This window comes from Lathyrus oleraceus, chromosome 7 (assembly GCF_024323335.1).
Source record: "Lathyrus oleraceus cultivar Zhongwan6 chromosome 7, CAAS_Psat_ZW6_1.0, whole genome shotgun sequence".
NCBI lineage: Eukaryota > Viridiplantae > Streptophyta > Magnoliopsida > Fabales > Fabaceae > Lathyrus > Lathyrus oleraceus.
The window spans coordinates 522,070,276-522,086,871 of record NC_066585.1 but is presented as its reverse complement, the minus strand read 5'-3'; the positions used below and the strand labels follow the sequence as shown (position 1 = coordinate 522,086,871).

Here is a 16,596-nt window from a genome sequence, read left to right as displayed (position 1 = left end):
CTTCAAATTTATAGATACAGACCATCAATGCGCAGATATCTTCACAAAAGCCTTCGCTGGAGATATATTTGTTTTTATTTTGAAAATTTTGAAAATGGAACTTTGTCCAGAATAAAACAAAATCCTTTCAATATATGTAGACTTTGGAGAGTCAAAATATGGCTCTGAGATACATTAACTCTGAACCAATTAGCCTTATGAAGTTATGAGGCTCTTTGGTCAGAAGGTCCAAAGTATGAATCCTTCTGGAATTTTCTGTCTCCTGGACTCTGAGTTCTTGATATTAATGGTGGTAATCAAGAATTTTTGAATGGCTCTAAAGTAAGACAAATGTTCCACGTTAAAGTCATCTGAATGTTTGATATGATCCATTGGGATAAGATTTCTTGGTTAAATGAAAAAACTCTCCATTCACATCCCCTTGTCAGATTGTGTGTGTTTTTCAAACATTTATTTTCTTTTTTCAAAATAGTTTTACTACGCGTCTGTTCAAATGTATTGTTATTGGTATTTTTCAATACTCTATAATAATGTCTTATGATGAGCATGCCTTGTTGTGTGTCTTGTTATAAACGTTATTATTGCAGTCTTCATTGGTAATTGTTGAGCCTCTTTCATTTAGGTCTCTACCTACTCCCTCTTAGCATTTTTAATCTTCACCTCATTTTTCATATGTTAAAATCTCCTTCTAAAAGTTTTATCTTCCTTACAACTTTCTAAAATATCAATATATCTTTAGTCTGTGATTTGTATGTCCTTTTTCAATTGCTTTTGAAAATTTTATTGACATTAATGAATTCAAGAATCATGGTCTTTATCTTCTCAATGTTGTATGTTCCTAGAAGTGGGAGAATTACTTTAAAATTCTCAACGAATCCATCTATCATGTTCTCTTAAGAGAAGTTTTTATAGATGTGTCCCTCAAACAACTTAGACAGGATGCTTCATGAATTCAGTATAATGTTTTTGGAATTCCCATTACCTTAACTCATGCTCTGATAGATAACACACCCATATGCGAGGAGACCGGGGTCTATATGGACATGTACCCAAGAATAAGTTCATTCCTTGAATACATTCCAGACAAGATCCTTGCCACCAATAATATTGCTAGTGTTTCCTCCCTTCTTCCCAAGGAGAAAATTTGGCATCAACCATTAGTGTCAAACATTCAACCACGTGAAGATGCTCTGGAAACACTCACTTGTGATGACAAACATATTATCTTCTTCATCTTGTCTAGGATCAAGGATAACCTTCCTCTCAATATCTTCAAATTTTTGAAGAAATAGATTATTACCTCTCATGAGGGAATATCTTTTCTCATTCCTTTTGGAAGAGTTCTTTCTGAACTTTTTCATCAAGAAGGAATAATTGAGAAAGTGCAGGAAGTTAGCTTAAGTCAACTCTAGTGTTGGACTCTCTCTCCTCTAGTTTCTCCTTCCTTTTGTCTTTTATTCTTGTCCTCTTTTCTTTTACTTTCCTTTGTATTTTTTTATTATCAATGAAAGTTGTGTTTCTTTTCACTTGACTATGTTTTATTTTGCATTTACTTCTTGTTATACTATTTCGTTTATATTTTTTTATTGATGATAAAGGGGGAAAATGAATATGATTTTGATATATCTTGTAACCTAATAAACTCCAAACAATTCTAAAATCATGTTGAACTTCATACCTTTTTTAATCTCAACTTGGGGGAGCTTTCAAACCTCACTTTGAAGAAACTAAGAAAATTTTGATAAATATAAAACTCATTGGGAGCTTACAAACATATCTCTAATATTTTATAAATATGATTATCCAAGTAAAAATTATTCAATAAAATACATGAATTTTTCATCATCAAAAATGGGAAGATTGTTGGAAGAAATTTCGTTCTACAACTATCCTTGAGTTTTGATGATAACAAAGTGTAAGAATAATTTTGTACTCGAACTATTTTGCTAAAGTGTGCAGAAAATAGAAAACAAACTCTGACTCATAAGACATCCAGACTCTGAACCAAAGGATAAATTAAAAGCGTGTTTACAAGGAAGTCAAGCATCTGATTTGATAAGTGAACGTTTCTGAACATAAACTATCCAGATAGACTCAGATAAAGATTATTCCTACCAACTTCTGAAAGTGTTAAAACTCAAAACTCCAAAAACTCTGAAGTCTCACTAAGTTGTGAAGACAGATTCTGAATTCTACTCAAGTTTCATTAACTTGTATACGAAGCCTATGACTAAAAGATTAAATCCAAAGGTCAACGACTGATTGATGTGACAAATGTACAAAAGCAAATCTATTTTCTATGTAAAGTATTGTACTCTATACCAACAATGTTTCTCACGTCCCATCATCCTCACCAACTCTCTACTGCAAACGTCAATCTAATGTTGCAATATGATGTGACTTTCATACAACTATTACATTGAGGATATTCTAATTTCATCCTCCAATGAATCTATTTCTTCCTATATAAAGAGGTATTGGAAGATTGGAAAGTAACGAACTGATTTGCATAGCAAACACATATGCTCAACGAACATACGTGAAAGAGAAAAATAAAAGAAGTATTCCGCACACTCGTACACTTAGAACATCTTCCTTGAATATCTTTGTTAAGTGTAATATTTTATTTAAACTTGTGTATCTGTTTTTTGAAGCAACTTGTAAACATAAACCTTATTTATTTTAATATTTGGTTAATTTCCTTAAGAGACTAAGTGTAGTTAAAATTCTCAAGAATTCACAATTAGTCTTTGAGTTGTATTTCTTTGGAAGATTAGGATATAGTCAAAATTTCTCAAGAAATCTTATACTTTGTGTCTTTGGTTTTGTTATAAATAAAATAAATTTTTGGATTTTAAATGAATGATAAATAAAGATGATAATTATCATGAAGAATGAGAGGAGAGAAGAAAATGATAATCATCATGAATGGGAAGAGAGAAGAATATGAAGAAATGTAAGGAAAAAAAATATTCTTGATTCAATATAAGATTAAATAGACATATAAAATCTAACCCTGTGATATCTAGTGATTAATTTTTTTTTAATTTTAAATGAGGATGATAATGATCATGAAGAAGGAAAAGGGAAGAATATGAAGAAATGTAAAAAATAAAAGTTGAGAAGTCTTCATTCACCCTAACATTAAATTCACATGCAGGAAGATATTTCTTAGTATTAAATTTTAAAAATATTAGTTAAATTTAATATATACGGTGGATTTGACACTCAATAATATTGTTCAATCTTAGTGTTGTGTCGAGAAAAACATTGTGAGTCGAAAGTGTTGATAAACAAGTGAGAGGAAATTCCGTACTAATTAGAAAAATAGAGATTGAATATTTTATAAATGAAAGAATCCACACATAAGATTTTGAATGAGTATATCATGTGTCTCGCACAAAAGTGTGTCGTAAGAAAAAAGTCTCAATAAATATAAATGTTATCTCAAGTTAGACCCTCAAAATTGATGAACCAACAAAATGGAGACCTCTTCAAAAGGTTGTGATGCAGAATCATTTACAAAAGTCTCGTTGCTTAAAAATTGAGCAATGTTGTTGACATCTCTAAAGATGTTTGAATGACTTGTACTGAAAGAAGGAAAAACAGCAAAAACATTGGTTTGTTAGACATTCATTTGTTCAACATGAAAATTTATTTGAAAGGTTCCTTTCATTATCCTTCTCATTTCCTTACCAAAAACATGCAACTTTAACATCAAACTAATTCAGCTGAGTTTCTTACACCAGTCATCATCAAACTAGTTTCATTGTGCATGGTTCCTAATGGCATAAAACTAAATGCTACTATAGCAGAGGCTTGTAAGCATAAAACTGCACTAAAGCTTACCACAGCATGATACATACATCTCCACCAATTGTACTCAACACTAAAATACAACAAAGACATTATTAGATAAGATAGCTCCAAGGATTTTACAGTCACTGCCAAAAACTCAATGCTAGAATCACACACCGTCACTTTCAGCAGGTAAACTTCAGAACCAAGCACAACAGAAACCATTTACAGCATGCTATCGGTGAGGGCAGGTAACCTGCGGTAGAAGTTAACCGGTGCCGGTGGTACCTTACTCCGGAACATCGGGTGTCTCAAAAAGTAAAATCCACCTATAAGAATAGGAATCTGGAAGGGTGTCATATACAACACAACAGCAGATACAAGGCAAAAAGCCATGAACATGGAGCTGGCGCGAGGATCACGCCAGCTAACAAGTGCTTGGACTCTCTCTCCTTGAGTAGCTAAATCTCCAACAACACTCTGAACCCTTCCAGCCACACTTCTTAAGTGACCGTCCTCCATCGCACAATATCAGGGCTCTTTGTGGAAGGGAATGTATCAAATTCCTCATCAAGTTCATCTGTGGTCACTCCATCTGTGTAAGAGAGTTTGGAGTTCATGTGAGGAGGGTGTCTCGGGCGGAATCTCCAGTTCCACATGCCGATAACAAACACGTAGAGAAACATGGTTGGCATGATAAGTTCAGGGAAACACACAAGCATCGGAAAAAGAATGTGCACCAGCACCGTTGTCATAGGATGCTTCCAGGTGGAAACTTCCCCTAGCCATCGCCCTACAGAAAGAAATCCTGAAAACACCGACATCAGACGGTAGAAATTTGCTTTGCTGCGTCTCATGCTCCAGAGATGAGACTTTGTGTCAGACATGTACTCAACTACCTCCTTTCTAAGAGGTGGTTCCGCCCTACTAAGGCGAGCAGCAACAACATTTACAGCCTGCTGTCGCAGCATTTCCTGTTCCATAACGTTAAGCGGCCTTTTGTAGTGCATTTTTGGCAAGTGAGGCTTAAAATACATTTGCATCAAATCAAGCATTGAGTAACAAGAAAATCTAATAGCCAGGTTCAGTTCACCCATCTTTTTAACACCTGAAGGATGAAATTCTCAAGGAAAGCCAAAGGAAAGGTAATCTCTCAGATCAATTCTCAATTCATCATTCCCATCATCATTCTCTTTCCTTCTTTCTCAGATTGGAGTCATCGATCCTTTTGCTAAGCGTCACATAACATCTTCCCACGGTGTTCCTTTAGGTGGCGTTGGGTCAGTCTTCACTTCTCTTGTAATTATTTATCAACATACATTTCACTATCTCTTGTTTCTCTTCAAACAGTGCAGGAAGCATTGGAAGAAGTTTTAAAGGCGACTTTCAACGTTTGCAGCTCTTCCCTCTAGCGTGCCAAGACAAACCAGTCTTGGCAAATCAGTTTTCTGTATATCTATTTTTCACATCTACACATTCTGACATTCATAATTACTTTATTTTCTTTACTTCATACTCTTAATTATATTACTTTTTTTAGCTTTTCGTTTCACGTCCAAATGGTGAAAAACATTCAACCGTCCTATGCTCAGGGAAGCCCGATGTATTGAAGTGAGCCATTATAGATTGTCTTGTAATTTCCAGATTTAGAATTTCTATATTTCATTTTATGAAACAAATCTTATTCGTGAACTTCATTTAGAGAAAATCCAGCATCAGGGATTAAATCATGGGATTGGAATATGAATGGAGCAAGTTCTACGTATCACGCATTATACCCCAGGGCTTGGACAGTATATGAGGGTAAGCTAGGCTAATTGCCACACTTCCAAGTCCATTACGATATTTACAATAAGTTGAACATCTCTATTGTCCAAATGCAGAACCTGATCCAGCATTGAAAATAGTTTGTCGCCAGATTTCACCTGTTATACCCCATAACTACAAGGAGAGCAGCTTTCCTGTATCCGTTTTTACTTTTACGGTAGGCAAAGGTCACTTCATTAGAATCTAGGTTATAGTTTTATACATGTGAAGGTAATGATAATCAGTCAATTTTATTTCATACAGCTGAATAATTTAGGCAAAACAACAGCAGATGTCACCTTGCTTTTCACATGGGCTGTAAGTGAAATGTTTTTTGCTGGCTGTTTACTGTTACAGTATGTTGGTTTTGAATACTTGTGCGTTTTGTTGAGGTATTGAGTGCAAAACAAAAGGAAAGCCAAAGGAAAGGTAATCTAGTAGAGGGTAAGAGTTTGGGTACACACGGCCGGTTTCAAGGGTTGAGATTCGGACCCGAACTTTACCAATCAGCAAATCCTTGTTATCTGGACCATTAACCTGACAATTGTCAAACACCCCCACAGTGAGAACTGTCGCTGGATCAAAAACTTCTCATGTGTACTGCTCATGGTATTTTGGGTCTAGACTATTATTGATTGTTCGAGTACGAACCCATTTTCGCCCATATTTTGCCACACAGTATGCATCTGATGTTCCTCTTCCATCCCTGGCTTTCATCGGGTGAAGTCCATCAACTTTTAGAATGCCGAGTTCTAAAACGCCGATTGGCTTCTTCCAGAGCTGCTTTGAGGTGGGTGTAAGATCACTGATATGATAAATTGACTCATCAAAAACATGGTACCCACCATCAAGATAGACACTAAGGTGAATCCTACTAGAAAATACATCATTTATCTTCCCCTGTTTCCCATTAATGAATCAGATAAAATAGATAGATAAAAAAAATGTAATTTGGCCTTGAAAAAATAATAGAAAGAAAATGCATTTTTTTTAATGAGAAGTTATTTGCAGGATCAATTTGAAAGATTGTAGAAGCTATTATTTCAAGGTTTCGAGTAAATTCAATTCTAAAGACAAATTAATTTCATTTTTAAAAATCCAAACAACTTTGCAGTATGTTCAAGTCACGTTTTAGTTTAGGAAACATGTGTTTATGGACTTCAAGGCACAACCCAAAGGCTTAGTTGATGATACCATATGATTGATGCACTGGATAATCATTTATTGTAACATGTGAATGATGTATGATTGTTATGTTATGTAAATGGCAGAAACAGCAACCAAAGAGCTTGAAAATAAATGTCGGTTCTTGGCTGATTAGAAAATCACAACCACAAGAACATACACAAAAAAATCAGTTTCAAATACATTAAGTTTCCCCAGGAATAACACAACAAAAAATCTGTCATTCGGATCAAATAAATGAAATTAAAGGTGTTTGCCGAAACAACTACTAGTATTTGATTAAAAACAGTATAACCAACAAATGAATTCAAGATAAGGAAGAGTATAATTTATTTGTTGCGTTTTGCAGCACGCCTTCCCTGGCCCTTCTTGGGTGGCCCTTTACCTCGACGCTTCAACATTTCAAGCTTTGATAAACGTCTACATATAACAAAATAACAAATGTATCAATATTCTTGAATGGGTGGAAATGAATGTAAGATAAGCTGTAAAAGATATGTCAAATATTCTGAACTTAACCAATAGTATATATCCTTCACAAACTTTGGCAGCACAATTTCTAGGCTGATGTTAACAGAACGCACTTGATGCAATATGGTCAAATTCATTGGGAAACCATATCCATACTTCATCAAATTTGAATATAGAATAAGTTTTCACAAGACAAAAAAAGTAGTCTTACAAAATTGATAATATGAATGAAACACATCTACAAAATGGAACCAAAGTTCATATATAAAACTTTACTCTCACCCACCAAAAAAATAAACTATAAATAGAATATCCATGTATGAGGTAGAGTCAGTTTGTTAGATATACATACTAAGAATGACAATGTAGAGTACAAGCTGGGTGAGTAAAGTTTGAGGGTAACAATTACAAAAAAAAATACTATTTACTATTTTTAAAGGGTGTGACTGAGGTAGGTTTATTTTAAACAGACCAGAGGGAGTATATATATATATATATATATATATTATATATATATATATATATATATATATATATATATATCCCCTTCGGCTCATCTTCCCCAAGAAACTCATCTTTCTCTATTTCACACTCAGCTTCGTTCCTTCCTCATCTACCAAACAATTAACACCTAGCTAGCTAACACCCTTCCTACATTTCTTCACTTCACTAACTTACCCATCTTCACCCACACTTCACATTTCGCAGACCCGATTGACGAATCAGCAGCTCATTCGTTCTTCACTAGAGTTAGATTCAAGGCCTTAGATGCGATAGAAAAAGATCAGTACTTCAATTATTGTTAAGATCAATTCATCTTCACAAAATGGAAGAGGCAACTAAAAGGCTATGTGTTGAATGAAAGGAGCTAGTGATGGGATTAATGAAACAGTAAATAGAAAATTAAGAACAAAGGAGCAAAGGTAATTGTTTATAAGATGAGTAACAATTACAAGCAGCAAGAAATAGTAATGGTAGATAGCAATAATAGGAAACGTAAATTGATAACGGACTATCAATTCCCTATAGCCACACGGCCTCAATTCACAAGAGTGAATCCATGATAACAGAATACTTGCCTACCTATTCTCTCTCCTCTAACTGTCTTAATATACTCAGCTGACCTCACTCCTCATGCATCCCATGCACACGCGTTTTCCTCCTCCTTTCTCTCTCTTGCTTTCCCACGCCTCCTCTCATACACTCTCCATATCTTGGGCCTGATGTTAGAGTCCAGGCCCAACTGTGTCTCCTTCTCTCCATCAATACTCCCTCCTTCCAAATTAACCTTGTCCTCAAGGTTAAAATCCGGAAACTGCCCCCTGAGTACAGCATCATCCTCCCATGTTACATCCTCGGCAGGTCTGTTCTTCCACTGAATTAAACTTTGAGGAGTGGAAACGCCCCCTTGAACTGTCACCCTACTGCCCAACACCTGCATAGGATATATCTCATCATCTAGTACGACCTCCAACTCCTTAGGCAACTCCCCTTGCACTTGGTAATCCCCAATTGCCTTTTTAAGTAAAGACACATGGAAGACCGGGTGAATTTTAGACTGGTCAGGCAACTGCAATTTGTAGGCCACTGCACCTATCTTCGCTATAATTTGGAAAGGACCATAAAAACGAGCTGCAAGTTTTTGATTAATCCTTTTGACTACAGACTGCTGCCTATGAGGCCTCAATTTCAGAAACACCCATTCCCCGACTTCAAACTTCAAATCCCTCCTCTTCTTGTTAGCATAGGACTGCATTTGTTGTTGAGCTTTCAGTAAATGTAGTTTCAACTGGTTGAGTGCTTCATCTCTGTCCTTCAGTTCCAAAGCCACTGCTGCCACTTTGGTTTCATTGCTCAAAAATCTCAATAACTTGGGTGGTTGCCTCCCATATACCACCTCAAAAGGAGATTTTCCTATAGAGACATGATAGGTCGTGTTGTACCAGTATTCTGCCCACGGAATCCAGTAAGACCACGATTTAGGCTGTTCAGCTGCAAAGCACCTTAGATAGCTCTCAAGGCATCTGTTAATGACCTCTGTTTGTCCATCTGTCTCCGGATGGTAAGATGAACTCATTTTGAGTGCAGTCCCCTGCAATTTGAACAACTCTTTCCAGAAATAACTCACAAACAACGGGTCTCTGTCACTGACAATGGAATTGGGTATTCCATGTAGCCGAACCACCTCCCTCACAAAAACCTCTGCAACAGATTTTGCTGTGTAAGGGTGTTTCATTAAGATGAAATGACTATATTTGGACAGCCTATCAACCACCACAAACACTGCCTCGTATCCCTTGGACTTAGGTAGACCAGTAATGAAGTCCATGGAGATATCCTCCCAAACAGCATTCGGTATCGGCAACGGTTGCAACAGACCCCCAGGAGTGGTGGCTGCATACTTTTGTCTCTGACAGGTATCACAGGCCCTCACGTAGTCTCTAATGGTCCTTTGCATACCCCTCCAATAGACATTTTCAGATATCCTCCTGTAGGTTCTGAGGAATCCTGAATGGCCCCCTATGGGAGTGTTATGGCACTCCTTTAGTAGTAAAGGAATAGAGGGAGAATTTGGTCCTAATTCCCCTTCATCAAAGCACCTTGACAACGCATCCGCTGCTTTGTTTTCCAAGCCCGGTTTGTATTTTACCTCAAACTGGTACCCTAAGAGTTTAGCCAGCCAACACTGTTGGTCAGGAGAGGACACTCTTTGCTGTAAAAAATGTTTAAGGCTCTTGTGGTCAGTGTAAACCACAAATTCCTTACCCAATAAATAGTGTCTCCAGTGCTGTATGGCTAGGACCAAAGCCATCAATTCCTTCTCATACACAGATTTTGCCAAGTTATTCTCAGATAAGGCCTTACTGAAGTAGGCAATGGGCTGTCTCCTTTGCATCAACACTGCTCCCACACCTCTCCCTGCAGCATCACATTCGACTTCAAACGGTAAGGAAAAATCAGGGAGCACCAAAACAGGAGGAGTGGTCATGATTCTTTTCAATTTCTCAAAAGCTTCTTTGGCACTCTCACTCCAAAGGAAATTGTCCTTCTTTGTGAGATCAGTTAGAGGCCTGGCAATTTTACCATAGTCTCTAACAAACTTCCTGTAATATCCCGTGAGACCCAAAAATCCTCTCACGCCTTTCACATTCTTAGGACTGGGCCAGTCTAAGATACATTTTATCTTTCCAGGATCGACGGCTACCCCTGCTCCAGAGATGATGTGCCCCAAATAATCAATTTGAGAACAACCAAACTTACATTTGGATTTGTTTGCCACAAAACAATTACTGACCAGCACTGCCAGCACTTGTTGTAAATGTTTACCGTGTTCCTGAACATTCCTACTGTACACCAGAATATCATCAAAGAATACTAGCACAAATTTCCTCAGAAAGGGCCTGAAAATGTCATTCATTGTCGCTTGAAACGTAGCAGGCGCATTCATTAGCCCAAAAGGCATGACGAGATACTCATAATGACCATTATGAGTTCTAAAAGCAGTTTTGTGTACATCTTCTTCTTGAACCAGTATCTGATGGTAACCTGCTTTTAGATCAATTTTGGAGAAAATTGTTGAACCATACAATTCATCCAAGAGCTCATCAACAATTGGAATCGGATATTTGTCAGGTATAGTAGCCTTGTTAAGGGCTCTATAATCCACACACATCCTCCACGTGTGGTCCTTCTTCTTAACCAAAATCACCGGACTCGAAAAAGCGCTCATACTGGATCTTATGACCCCTGCCTGTAACAGTTCTGCCACCTGCCTCTCAATTTCCTCTTTCTGATGATGGGGGTACTTATAAGGTCTCACATTGACAGGACCTTGATTTGGCAAAAGAGTGATTCTGTGCACCTGCTCCCTCCTGGGAGGCAAAGTCAATTTGTCTTTAAACACCTCAGGGTACAGGTTTAAAACCTCCACCATTGTTTCTTCCTCTGTACCTTGAATTTCTTCTTTACATTGCCACCATCCACTTTTGCCCATCTCACCTTCTCTTCCTGTCAAAAAAGCATTAAGACATCCTTTTTGAATTTGTCTTTCCTTCCGTCCCTGCAAGGTAATCACTTCTCCTTTATGCCAAAACTGCATAGATAGATCCTTCCAGTCCATTATGACCTTTCCAAGCGTACTCAGCCACGAGATTCCCAACACCACATCCAATTCACCCAGCTCCAACACCAAGGCATCAATGGTGAACGTTTTAGATCCCAGTGTCAATTTGATTGCTCTGCATATACCTTCGGACAACACCCTGTGACCGTCACCCAGCTTGATTCTTTTTACCCTAGTAGGTGTAATTGTCAGCCCCAACGCCATAGCCAATTCAGGAGAAATGAAGCTATGACTAGCACCACTATCAATGAGAACCTCAACATTTACATTAGTAAGCTTCCCTTCAATTTTCATGGTATGGTGCTCTCCCATCTTACCCAGGACCCCTATAATCTTACATTCTGCTTCAACTTCTTCTTCATCCTCTGTCTCTTCCTCCTCCAGCGCCACAATCTCACCCTCTTCATTCATCGTTTCTCCATCTCCAAGTATCAACACACGTATCGAGCGCTCAGGACATTTGTGCAACGTCGGATGGTACTTTCCGCCACACTTAAAACACAAACCCTTAGCTCGCCTCTCCTCCATCTCTTCATTTCGCACCCCTTTCCAACGTTCAGAGCCCCCACTTCGCCGTTCAGAATCAGATTTCTTTCCCGTCGAACTCAGCGATGACGAGGAATTCATGTTGGACCCTACGGACCCGGTTTTTCTTGCCGGGTTGTTCCAACCCGAACTCACCCCCTTCGTTACTTCCTTCTGGGTCGAATTAAACCCGGTTCGGAATTTAAACCCGAGCCCATTCGCTTCACTACGGCCCACTATCTTCTTACTGTAGGTACGCGAACCATCATCGTCTTCTTCTCTCAGCTCGTCCTCCACATCTTTCGCCATTCGCATCATTTGCATCCGAGTTTGAGGATTCAGAGTCCTTACCCGGCGACGGATGGGTTGCTTCAAACCACTCATGAAGTACCCTAAGTATTGTTCCTCCGGCAACCGGCCCACCTGTGATGATAGCAACTCAAACGCTTCGACAAACTCCTCGACGCTCCCTGTTTGCTTCAGAGTTGATAACTCCTCGAACGGGTTCTCCAAACGCCGACCTCCATAGCGCGCAATCAGCGCTTTCTTCAACTTCTCCCACGTGAGGTCGTCCTCTGTCTCCATAAGCAAATTAAACCAATGTATGGTAGCACCTTCCATACTCAAACGAGATAGCTTCACACGCATATCCTCAGAGGTGTTTTGTACGTCGAAATAGATCTCAGCTCGTGTGATCCACGCAACTGGATCCTCTCCTTCAAACAACGGCAGCTTCACCTTCTTTCCAGCCAAGCGAGACTCACTCTGTGACGATGCATCATCGTTCGAGTTTTCCGCGTGAGGCACAACCTTCTTCCCCATCTGTCTGCTGAGCGCAGTCAGTACAGCACTCTGTTGTTGCAGCTGCAACGCAAGTTCCTGTAACGTCGCATTAACACTTCCCATCTGGGTCTCCAACGCATCTATACGATCACCCATCTTAGGTTTCCTTGGCATCTACAGTTGCGAGATTTCTGAGGGGTTATTGATCCGGCAGGTCGGACCAATTGATGGGATTAATGAAACAGTAAATAGAAAATTAAGAACAAAGGAGCAAAGGTAATTGTTTATAAGATGAGTAACAATTACAAGCAGCAAGAAATAGTAATGGTAGATAGCAATAATAGGAAACGTAAATTGATAACGGACTATCAATTCCCTATAGCCACACGGCCTCAATTCACAAGAGTGAATCCATGATAACAGAATACTTGCCTACCTATTCTCTCTCCTCTAACTGTCTTAATATACTCAGCTGACCTCACTCCTCATGCATCCCATGCACACGCGTTTTCCTCCTCCTTTCTCTCTCTTGCTTTCCCACGCCTCCTCTCATACACTCTCCATATCTTGGGCCTGATGTTAGAGTCCAGGCCCAACTGTGTCTCCTTCTCTCCATCAGCTAGCAAAACAGGCCAGCAACCATTTGGTTTCATCTTCTTCATCCCATAAAACCAATTAATTCTTTATTAAGAATAACTTCGGCCACTACAAGAAAGCACACACCGATCTCAACTTTCAGCCTAATGTGATGGATATGAATTGTCGAGGATTGATGACTTGTTTAAATTTGTGGGGTGCAGAAAAACCTTGATGAGGGGACTTTCGGTGAAGGATATAGGAAATAGTAGTTTCAGTTCATTACATATCTTATATAGTTACCCTTTAAAATCCCATTCTACCCCGTTACCATTACAATGGGTTCTGTTCATTACTGCATAACTCAATTTGAATTATCAAACCCCTTCACTAACCCAATTAATAGAAAAGTGACTTTATGACACTATTCCATCAGTTTATAGAAATAGGGTAACCCCACTAAGAAAAAAAAAACAAAAAACTACACCATAGAGTCATAAACACAAACACATAGAGGGCAAATCCAAGATTTTTTTTTCATTACAATAGACTTTTATTACCTGCGTAATGAATTATCAAACCCCATCACCCACCCTATCAAAAAGAACTGAATTTTACAACACTACTCAATCCATTAATAAAAATAAAACAAACCTAACATAAACAAAACTCCAGAACAAAAGAATACTATTTCACAGAGGCATAAACACAAACACATAGCGGGCAATCATTAATATAAAGAGAAAGAGCAATTACTCTTGTTGTTGACGAGCCATAACAAGAGGGTCATCTTTGTTGATATCATGAGGGTACCATTGAGCGACTTTTTCACCAAACATTTTCATGCGGAGAACTTTGTGAGCAGATTTCTTGCCGGTTGGGTTCAATTGATGACCGAATATCGTTGCTCGTGCAGAAGACACTCCTTCACCGATTGCCAGGGTTAACATCTTCTTCAAACCGCCGTTAGCCATCGTCGTTCCCACTCTCTGTATGCGTTTTGCGACTGAGAAGTGAAAGTGAGTATGTTTTGGTAATGGTTATTGAATTCAATCTTTTATGTAATTATAATTTAACCCCTGTACTTATTCACTTTTTAATTGTGGCACACTCAACTTTTTTAATTAACTTTTTCGACCTGTTTGTGACCTTTTTAAAAATAAAGATTTTTCTTTTAAAATTTCTTTGTTACAAAAAAAAAATTGTTTTGATATAAAATACTTTGAAATAGAGTAGAAGTCATTTGAAATAGGGCCTGTTTAAATTAGTTTTCAAAAATTATATTTTAGTTTTTAAAAATTGAAAAAATGAAAATTTGTTTGGATCTACTATTTTACAAAATTCTATGTTTTTGTTTTTTACTTTTCAATTTTTAAACTAAAATTCAGAAAAAAAGACACTATTTTCATGTGATTTTGTAATATTTTACCATTCATTTATAAAATTCAAGTAATTAAATACTAAAGCATGTGGATGATTATTGTTCATCAATACACACTGCAAATAATTTAAATTTTAGTTTAATATTTGATAGAGTTAAATATCATTTAACTTGTTTATAAAATAATAAATCACATTAATCCATTTGTCAATTAATTTCATTTAATTATTATTTAAATACATAATTTCTTGCTTATAAATATGTAAATCCATTTATGTTATATATTTATGTTTTTTTAATAATATAAAATAATTGGGTTAACATTAATTTTTCATTCAAACATTTATTAAATTAATATAATTTCACTTCTAAAAATATTTTTAATTTATTTTTATACTCAAGTTTTACTAATAAATTTTTAATTTATTTTTCTATATAAAAGTATTTAATTTTTATGTATCATGCGGAAAGAAAATATATTTAAATTAAGGAATCATATTTTAAAAACAAAACTATCAAACACGTTTTTTATTTTCTTATTTTTAAAAATTAAATTATCAAATAATTTTTTTATAGTTTTCTTTTTAAAAACAATTTTTAAATCTGATTCGTAATACAATTTTTGAAAAAAAAAACTAAAACTGTTTCAAACAGTCCCTTAATTGTTTACAAAAAGTTTTCTTTTTTATAATTTTTTTTTTACTTTTCTTTTTTATATTTTTTAAAATCTGTTTTTTTTTTATCTCATATATTTAAAAATATTATTCTAAAAACTTGTCAAAATAGTTTTTCATTTTGAATATAAAAGTATCTTTTAATAAAATATTTTTTGTAAAAACTATCACAAATATAATTAAAAAATATTAAAACATAAAGACGTGATTATATTTGTAAATAATCTAAAACAAACATAGTTATATTTAAAAAGTTGGGATTTAAAATTAAAAAAAAAACTAATTTAAGACTTAACTAGTTGAAAAAAAGGGATATATACATTTTTTATGAGTTGTTGCAAATCGAAGAAGAAATAATAAATTCTTAGTATTGATTTTAATGAGACAGTGTGTTGAGGAGGGTGGGAGTGGTTAAGAAGTATTTAATTTTCAACGATTGAAATTTTATCGACACTTTTGTAGGATTGTGATTGCACTGACAATTTTGTGTGGTCCATAATGATTCCAAACATATATAAATATGCATGATATGTTGTTAAAAAAAACATCTCAGAATGTCTCAATATTGGTATCTCGTGTTTGTGTATTTCAACAGCGTGAAACCTTCAGTTGATTTTAGGCTCACAGAGGGCACAAATGTAGATGTTATGAAATAAAAAATAAATAATGTTACACACCATACCAATAATAGAAAGGTGGTTAAGATCGAGTATCGTTCACCATTAATTGATAATGAAGGGAATATTAGGTTCAATAAGTTTGAGTTGAAGATTGGTGAAGATTTAAAAGTCATGTGGAGCATATATCACCAATATCAAACAAAGGATCTGATTGAGGTGGATGCGAAAATTGTCAGATATGTCGATGATGTTATCAAGATGTTAAAACTTCCTAAATAATCTAGTACTGTTTAAGCTTTATTCATGTTATTTTCTTTTTAAATTATGTTAAGCAATGTTCGTGTTAAGTAATGTAATGTTAATTTTCTTCTAATGAAATGTTAAGATAAGATAAGATAAGATAAGATGTCAATAATATACAAATAATATCAGCAACATCAAAAAGTAAACAAACTAATAAAATCTACTCAGGTCCCCCACAAATAATGTGTGTCATCTTAGACAACCTGACATACATATCACCATCTGGGTTTGCCAAACCCACGAGGTTATCTAAAATAAGTGTTATCCTCTATAGTTGTTGTTGGTAAGTCATACAATATAGAGGCGGTGAAGGCGATTGCACGTCATCTGAAGGTCCTCCATCATGGGAAG

At 36.2% G+C, this 16,596-nt stretch overlaps 2 protein-coding genes and 1 pseudogene across 2 annotated transcripts; 1 reads left to right on the top strand and 2 right to left on the bottom strand.

The window, feature by feature from the left end:
* Positions 1 to 3,819: 3,819 nt before the first annotated feature.
* Positions 3,820 to 4,895, bottom strand: LOC127101083 (FT-interacting protein 7-like; annotated as a pseudogene).
* Positions 4,806 to 6,621, top strand: LOC127101084 (uncharacterized). The gene is made up of 7 exons (XM_051038413.1): positions 4,806 to 4,943; positions 5,008 to 5,078; positions 5,149 to 5,248; positions 5,339 to 5,409; positions 5,501 to 5,601; positions 5,682 to 5,782; positions 5,869 to 6,621. Exons 1-7 carry the CDS (start codon positions 4,914 to 4,916, stop codon positions 6,001 to 6,003), a joined length of 609 nt encoding a protein of 202 aa, XP_050894370.1. The 5' UTR covers positions 4,806 to 4,913; the 3' UTR covers positions 6,004 to 6,621.
* A 272-nt stretch (positions 6,622 to 6,893) lies between these two features.
* LOC127101085 (uncharacterized) lies at positions 6,894 to 14,506 on the bottom strand. Its single transcript, XM_051038414.1, has 2 exons — positions 14,024 to 14,506; positions 6,894 to 7,209 (listed from the first exon to the last, which is right to left on the bottom strand). The coding sequence occupies exons 1-2, from the start codon at positions 14,239 to 14,241 to the stop codon at positions 7,119 to 7,121; spliced, it is 309 nt and encodes a 102-aa protein (XP_050894371.1). The 5' UTR covers positions 14,242 to 14,506; the 3' UTR covers positions 6,894 to 7,118.
* Between the last annotated feature and the right edge of the window lie 2,090 nt (positions 14,507 to 16,596).

Excerpts from the sequence above, each read along its gene's own strand:
- LOC127101084 (XM_051038413.1), top strand. The coding sequence starts at position 4,914 with ATGAAATTCTCAAGGAAAGCCAAAGGAAAG. Across the intron at positions 5,410-5,500 it reads GGGAAGCCCGATGTATTGAA|AGAAAATCCAGCATCAGGGA; the intron begins GTGAGCCATTAT and ends AACTTCATTTAG. Across the intron at positions 5,783-5,868 it reads TATCCGTTTTTACTTTTACG|CTGAATAATTTAGGCAAAAC; the intron begins GTAGGCAAAGGT and ends TATTTCATACAG.
- LOC127101085 (XM_051038414.1), bottom strand. The coding sequence starts at position 14,241 with ATGGCTAACGGCGGTTTGAAGAAGATGTTAACCCTGGCAATCGGTGAA. Across the intron at positions 7,210-14,023 it reads ATGGCTCGTCAACAACAAGA|ACGTTTATCAAAGCTTGAAA; the intron begins GTAATTGCTCTT and ends TGTTATATGTAG.